The sequence below is a fragment of the Rhea pennata genome, chromosome Z (genome assembly GCF_028389875.1).
Source record: "Rhea pennata isolate bPtePen1 chromosome Z, bPtePen1.pri, whole genome shotgun sequence".
NCBI lineage: Eukaryota > Metazoa > Chordata > Aves > Rheiformes > Rheidae > Rhea > Rhea pennata.
This window is the reverse complement of record NC_084702.1, coordinates 70,015,143-70,023,530: the sequence shown is the minus strand read 5'-3', so window position 1 is coordinate 70,023,530 and position 8,388 is coordinate 70,015,143. Positions and strand designations below refer to the sequence as shown.

At 38.0% G+C, this 8,388-nt stretch overlaps 1 protein-coding gene across 1 annotated transcript in view; it reads right to left on the bottom strand.

The window, feature by feature from the left end:
• Positions 1–2,550: 2,550 nt before the first annotated feature.
• Positions 2,551–8,388, bottom strand: part of GOLPH3 (golgi phosphoprotein 3) — a 37,133-nt gene continuing 31,295 nt past the window's right edge. Inside the window, exon 4 of the mRNA XM_062600057.1 lies at positions 2,551–6,572. Coding sequence (XP_062456041.1) covers positions 6,148–6,572 — 425 coding nt within the window. The 3' untranslated portion in view covers positions 2,551–6,147. The remainder of the gene's footprint in view (positions 6,573–8,388) is intronic.

The window sequence follows — 8,388 nt, the reverse complement described above, 5'->3', positions numbered from 1 at the left end:
GGGAGAAAAATTTCCAGGGAAAGATGTTCAGCTCCACCACGGTGCTGTTAAGGTGCAGAGCCTGCCTGGACAGAGAGCAGCACTCACAACATCTGAGGAGTAGCAAGTCTTCCCAGCCTGTGACCCACTGCCAATTCCACTTTACCCAAGGGGAAAGACAGAGTAATGTATCACATATCTGTACAAGATCCTTCTGAGATGTCGTAAGAGTATTGCATAAGATTAACTGTATCAGGAATCTCAGACCTTTCCAGAAGAGGAAATTGTCTTAGACCTTTTTTTGTTCAGACACAAGCATGAATTCTCTGCCAAGGGCTCTGGTAACTAACACAGCTGAGGTGGGTTACTGTGAGATTGTCACTTGGAGAGATGACCTGATTTTGCTAATTTTCTTCTGTGAGTCCTCTGAATACAAGGCCTGAGTATTTTAATGGCATGTAGGTATTGCTCTATTTAGAGTTGCAAAACTTACATGACCTAGCTCAATCTTATCTTCCAAAGTGACTGAGGTCCTCCAGAGCTTAAAGAGTCATAGCAGAATTTTAAAAGCTGGTTTTAACGTGATTTGGTTTCATTTGCACAAACAGAAAACAAAGAAAGGCCTATAAAGACTCTCTGTCGTTTTATGGACCTGGTTAACATCGTAACTCTGCTTTGTGCTGCCATGTGGAACAGGTTCAGCATCTGAAACAAAGCCACAAGGTAACTGCCCCAGGAAAATGTCCCAGGGCAGACTCATTCTAGACAAGTCCTCCAACATGTTTCATGGGGCAGTATCAGCTGGCTGGAGAACACCAATCCTGCTGCACGGCACCACCAAAGCCCTCTTATAATGTTTGCCTTCAAGATCAATCCCAGGGAAAAGCGAAAAAACCCACAGACTTGAAGAAATGTATAAAAGGAAGGGGCAACATACCGTAAATCCTGACAGACTAGTGCATTAGATGATGGTAAAGCCTGTCCAAGTAAACACCAGAAGGGTAGGAACTGAGTGATGTATTAGGAGTCAAGAAAGCAAAAATAAAAAAAGCAAAACATTAGTCTATTTTGCCAGGAAAACAAGGTTTATGTGATGATATCGTAAGTATATTCGCGTTTCTCTCTTTTCCCACTTCTCCCCTTCTAACCAAAGTGAAGGAAGTTTCCAAGTAATTTATCTCTGTAACTTCAGTAAAAATAGATGGACAAGTCAAGAAGATGCTTTTCGGAGCTGCAGCACAAGCTCAACCCTTTTTTTAATAGAACCCAGAAGGAAAATTAATCTCGAATATATGCCCTCACTATAGGGTAAGTTCCAGCAGAAGAAAGCAAGTTTTTCAGAGCACTGACACTGGAAGAAGATCTACTTACATGAGACTGCTGGCAAAATCATCACCCTCAGCTGTATGTCCACCCTGCTGCATGGATAACAGCATAGCTTTTGAAACATGCAGACAGCAGTTTCAAGGTAAATTAGCATCAGTTCCCATCCATCTTAAATTGCGTGATGTAAGCCACAGCAGAAAGCCAGATGCTGTGAAGCTCTTGATTAGAAAGTAGATTCCTTTAAGTCAATCAACCACAAAGCTAAAATCTGCAGAGTATCAGATTTCAGTTGTTGAAGAAGGGTTGGTTCCTTGAAGCATCAGAAGCGAATCAGAGAAGAGAGGAAAGCAACTTGAGGGTTGAGCTGAGCTTGAGCGACTGTAGAAGTAAAGGAAGAAAAAGATTAGTAACAAAGAAGCAAGAGTGTAAGTAGCTAAGACAGGAAATCAGTACGGATTGTTCATGAGCATGAAGGAGGAAATCAGCAAGACATGAAATGGGGAAAAGAGAAGAAATGGAGAAGATGGGCCAAAGTCAAGAGGAAAAAAAGAAACAATGAATTGTTTGGAAGTGCAGAAAGGTAGGGGAAAAAAGCCAAAAGCTACACTCATCATTTCCTTCCCTATCCTTTCTGCTTAGGAGCCATTTCTAGAGAAGCTTTCTGCTGAATCAGAAGGCATTTATTTTCCTTGACTTTTCCCAAGCGTAGTGTTGCTGCTTTGTAGGCGCAAGAAAACAAGACTTGGGTCTTGGAAAACAAGAGGAGGAGGGAGCTCCATAACTTATTCAGAGACGAACTTGGGCAGTAGCTCTGTCCCAACGCTTCTTCCCCATCCTAAGGACCTCCCCTCCTACACATACCTGAAAGCACATTTTTATACTTGATGCTTATGCATCTGAAACACTTGAAAACATGATTTCCTGCATAATTAAACTGTTTTAAACATTAGCATTATCACAGAATAAATCAGTTTCTTCTTTCGGAAAAGTCTGTACTCTGAATCTGGAAACACCCTTCCACACACAGACAGTGAACGCAATAGGGGAAACTACAATATAACAGGCTTTGACTAGTCAAAACTACTTGAAGTCAATTTAGACAGAAATGAGGCTTTATGGAAATTCTTTAAGTTCTGTTTGCCAAGCTGGTGTAAGCCAGAACCTTATGAAAAATACTTGGAAATCACTTAACAGATGAATCCTTCAGATACTGCATGCAGGTGATACACACTAACCATTTGCAGCTTGTGACGTGAAAGGGTGCTTTATTTTGTTTCATTACAGATTCAGTCCAGTTCACAGAGAACACATTAGTTGATACATATCTTCACTTTGCAGGAGAAATGGGCATGAACACATGAGCACTCAATTACCAGTCCTTTATAGCCAATTTACACCATTTTCACCTGGAAGCGTATGCAGAGCTCAAAAACATCGTGCATCGCACAAAGTTCTCACTAGCATCTCAGCTAAGAACACTGTAATATCATCTTTTCAAACAGAGGAGAGGAGGATGTAAATCTCAAGAACTATAACATTTCCAAAAAAGTATACTGGCTTCTGGATTTATATTTTAAATTCCACCTTTGACATGAGTGGATTTTTTTTTTTTAAGCCCCTGAATAGTATCTATTTTTCCTTGAGATACCGATTCGAGTTCAGGATATGGATAGCAACCTTCACTCCAAGTAGCTGGTGAGAGCTGGCTGACGACTCGGTGCATCCAGAACTGCCTCGACAGCAGGCCTCTGCGAGCCGCAGCGGTAGGTAAGGAGAACAAAGGTACCTTTATCGCAGCCCAACAAAGCAGTCTCCTGTGTTAAACCTGTTTAAATTTCCCCTATCGTAGTAACAAACAGTAACAAAGGTGGAGATGTTTGCTAAATCATCCCTTAGAGCACAGCAAATTTTCCTTCATCGTTCAGACTTAAGGTCTGGTAGCACTTGTGAGGCTTTGCATTTTTATTTTATTTTCCCCTTAAAAAAAAAAATAAATAATAAAAAAGCACGACCTAGGACTTGAGATCCTCAAAGCTACCTGTCCCCCTGCTCCCAGCTCGTATCAGGAAGCCAACAGAAGATACTGCCTCCCTTCGCAAACCCGTTGTGGCTTGCACTGAACCTGTCAGAGAGGATCAAGGATCCACGTAATGCAAACTCTCCCTATTGCAGACAGAGGTTCTATCTTTAAGCAAAATTAAACTGATAATGAATACTGCAGGTCTCTGTCTTGTACATGAAATAATTTAAAAACTCTTATTGGAGGAGGTAAAAAGAGGGGTGATCTTCTTACCACATTAGCTGTAAAGGGGAGGGGGACGCTATTCCTCTCAACCTAACATGAAACAAGCAGGAGCGCGAAAAAAAATCGGAAAACAAAGATGAGGGGACAGAAAAGGGATTGTGAAAAGATACTGTCAATCTGAAACATGTTTCAAGTAGTTTAGATTTTCAAAGTTGTTTTAACATTTATGTTCTCAATTTACTCCTGAATATCCTACTCTCTTCTAACTTTTCTAATTAACTGCTCTTCTCTCCTCTCAAAGAGCTACAGAAAAGGAAAAAACACGAGAGAGACAACAAAAGCAACCACTTAACATATACTGTCAAGTACAAAAAGCATTCTGTAGACTGTCAAATATAAGAGCAACACAGCAGTTTTCAATTTGCCCCCACGCTTAAAGCAATCACATTTTGAAAAAGTTTAGAAATGTCCAAAGTTCATGCCCAAGCTCCTCAAAGTTTTAAACACAGCACTTTACAACTGAGAAAATACTGTTTAACTTTTTATTTGTAAACCAGAGTTTGAAATACTTCGCAATATACCTTTAATTTCATTTTTCTAAAGAAAGAGCATTTAAGAACTGAAAGAACAGCATGGCATTAAATGTTAAGGACCATATTTTAAAAACCTTTATCAAAAAAAGGTTATAGAGGTATGATGAATTTAAGTTGTATTTTAAAGTCAACTACTTAGGCCTCTAAATGTTTTAAAACAAAGTGCAAAATCAGAAGTCCAGTCAGAGACGAGGCTGTAGAGCTGTGCTCAAGACGAAAGAGGTCTACCCGCGGCAGGCACAGCCACATACTCTTAGCTAACTCGGTCCGTCTCAGCCATGAATCCTGCAGATCTGAGCGACTCCATTGATCAGGTCAGTTCGCTTTACTTAATATAAACCCTCCCTTTCTAATAAGAAGGATATTAACTAAAGCTTTCAGTTAAGCGATAAAACCTTTCTAATTAGCAACACAAAGTAAAAATGACATGCTTGCTCTGTTTCAGGCACTTTCAAGATCATAGTTTATTTACTGTAGGTAAAAAGCTAGTATACAGATTAGGGGATCCCTTAAATTTCAACTCTACAGTTATACACCATCTAGTATTCTTGCTTTGAATAGTAATCAAAAAAGTTTCTAAACACCTGTAAGCCCCGCTATAAATCTGCACTGTTATGAGGAAAAAAACAGATAAATCAATGCTTAATTTTTTCAATGCGTAATATTCACACTGTGAAACAAATGGAAAATAATAACAAGCAGTGGTAAAGAGGCAATAATTTTTAAAAAGCCAAAGTTTTTTATATATATATATTTTTGTACAATAGTGTGCTAATCAGCATAATTGAATATAAAAAATTAAAATATAGTAAAGCGTCCCATTACAGAAATCTTCATCGAACTGCAGTCATTACTTGCTAATCATTTACATGCAACACTGGCTAGGACTGACTTTTTGTTTTTAAAGTGTAGAACAGATTATGACACTTAAGAGACAAACGTTAACTTGTGTACAAACAAAATTAAAAACTGCACCCAAGAATTGTACTGGTCACAAGCCTCTTCCACACAGGAAAAAAGAAATTACAAACAATGATAGAAAGTGGTCTCTTTCCATACACTAATTATCAAAGGCAATGCATAGACCGAGAATACCTGCATGGTAAACTCTGTAGACACTGGAAACAAACAGCTTTCACATATATGCTCTTTAAAGAGGCCTTTCTTTCCACCAAATGGCGATGACTGACAGTAAGTTAAGGGGGCACCAGGTGTACAACTAAGTAGATCTTGCAAAATACTAAGATGGGGGAGATTGTTAATATACATTTTGAACTATATATACAATATAATGGAATGTATCCCATCCCAAAACTGTTTTATGAAACAATTGGACCTTTCTACACTAGCCTTAATCTTAATCTCAGTTATAGTTCTAATGAAAGTGTAAATACACAAGAGATTTACATGTAAAGTAAAATTCATGAGGCCTTTATCAAGAACTATTGACAAAGCTGCTTAATGTAATGCTTTATGCTTTCAAAGTAATTTTGTTAAGCATAATTGAAACAATGTCTGTGTATAAAGTATCTTGAAGATACTTCAATATGGAGCTTTGGTGATTTTAAGAAGGCCCTCTTCTGATCTGTTATGAATTGTAGTGCAGAACTATCAATGCATGCACACATCTGCTCAGCAAAGACTAGTGATCCAACTGCATGCACATTTCCTCTTTGAGGTGTTTCCCAAGCTAAACCACTGCAATAGCAAAAAGATGAAAAATAGATTAAACCAAGTATTTCAGATAATTCAAATTTAATATAAATGAAATGCCAATATGGCAGTAAAACCTTTTTCTGTTGCTTTTAAACAGGAAGGTCTCTTGTACCAGCAGAACCCTGTATACAGACACACAAAGGAGGGAATATACCACTTATAATTCCCATGAAATAAGAGCCAATTCATCATGTGAGAAGGTACAAATTACAGAAAACATGAATAGTCAATAGAAGAGAAACAACTGGTTTACATGAAAGAAGAAAAAACATTTCAGTCTGATTGCAGTTATTTTGTGAAAGCTGCTACAACAGCCCACAGAACCTCATTTGTGTTGGCTTTCATACATTCAACCTCAGGGTCTAAATCCAGCAGCTGTCTCACTCTCTTTGTAGCTAAATCATACTGCTCATCCAAAAGGGGGGCAAAAGCGTTCTCCAGAACATCTGAAGCATGAGCTAAATAAACGAGTGCCAGCAAGCGCTTGTCCATGCGATGAGGGTCATTCACCCATTTGTCAAGAACTGCTTCTTGAACCTTCTTGATGAGGCGTTGTTTGATATTGTTGTTGGTGAGAGGGTGCGTAGTCATGTCAAAAAGAAGGAAGTTCTGTTTCTCTGTTGTCAGTACACCTTTTTCCACTAGATTTTTAGCTAACCGTTCACGGACATTCCGTAATTGGTAGTGCAACTTTAATGGATTCCACGTTTCACCTAAAAAAGCAAGCAAAAAAAAAAAAAAAAAAAAAAAAGCCAACAGTCAGGCAAAGTTTAATCTGTACTATTAAATTCCACCCCCCCCCTTGTGGTGCAGAATGAGCTGTCAAATTCATATAGCTGAAAACAAGATGCTGTGCTCATGTCAGCATTTCTCTGATCTCTGACCTTCCCAGATATATATGCACAAACAGGGAAACCATAAAAGCTTCTTTGAGGAGCTTCAGTGTGCATGTAAATTTTGGATGAAATGCTAGCTAAGCCATGTCCTGATAAAGGATATGACAAATAAGCACTCTTGTACTGAAGGGAAAAACACAAGTCATAAAGAAATAGTATTTGTTGGGGGTTTTTTTGTTTTTTTTAATTTAGATAAAAACAAAGAATTTCCTCCAAGCTTGTCCATTTGCCTCTTTCCAGCCTTTATCACTTCAGGGACTGGAATGAGTGTCATTGCCATTTTTTCCAGCCACAAAGACAAGCTGATGCCCATCTGCCCTACATGTCCTTTTCTTTTTTTTACTTCAGGTTTACATTCCTTCTCTCTGTTCCCACCCCCTCTCCTCCAAGATGAAATAATGAGACATATAGCGTGAGTAAGGAGAGCGGGGTCTTTACTGTTTTACAGAAATTATTTCTAATGTTTCTTGTTAAGGCGCAAGAGGGAATTTAAAGAGCAAAGTAATATAGCAACAACTACAACCACTGATAAAGCAGAAGTTGTGACGCACTTTGACAAGTCTACCTTTGTTTAAAAGTTTATGTAGCAAGCTAAAATTTTAGGTACAGCCTGAGTACTTAATATAAATATTAAAATCTACATCTGATATAAAAGAACTTACATTTTAAGATGTGAGAGAAGAGATAACATTAAATATTTCTTATGCATATGGCTTTTTCCATAAGCAATCTGAAAGGTTCTAAAGCATTTTGTTTTGAACTGGTAAAGTTTTTTAAAAAAAATCACGGGTATATGCACAACAATAATAAAAAGGAACTCACAAATGAGTTTACAGTTTTTCTCATTGTGATGGAAGTTGATATACAACATATTTAAGGAAAAGTCAAGTAAAGTAAGTAAATGAGGTGACACCAACTGCATAGTGAAAGGCAAAGATTCTGTGAACCGACCCAGGCCCATTTTACACACTGAACTATGTAAGTTCCTGTACGACCCACACTGTACTGAATGTGATTCCCCACACTGACCACGAACAAGATTTTTTAGAATGAATCTGAGAAGTGTAATGCAATAAAAGTAAGCTTCATAGGACAGAGATTATTTCCTAGATGTTTTTCTTTAATTTTGTTAGGTAGATGTTTCTATATGCTAATAAAAATTTGTAACATGGCGACACCTTGTGACCAATCCTCTCAATTACACAGAAACTTGCTTGTAGAAATAAAAACAGACGTTTGTTACATTTACTGAAAGACCTGACATTCCGACCTGGATGTCAATATTTCCAGCTTGTAAAAAAACATCAGCCTGGCAAATGTAGCCTTATAAGTCTATACAAATATTTCCTTGCATACACTGTAATTTTAAGCAGTATCTTTGCATCACTGACAGTTACAGATGGAGTAGCTATCTTCCAGGATCACTCTCCTAACTAAAATTCTAAATATTTTTTTTGGTGCAGTCTACCAAAAAAATCAAGACAAAACATCAAAATAATTATATTTGTAGGGCACCTTTTAAGCCATGGGAAATGCAAAGACCCCTAATCCTCCTCAAGAAATAAGCACCCATGTATAAGAAAAGAGGACTGACGCAAGTCTCAGCTACAACACCAGCAGCATCTTCCCAGAG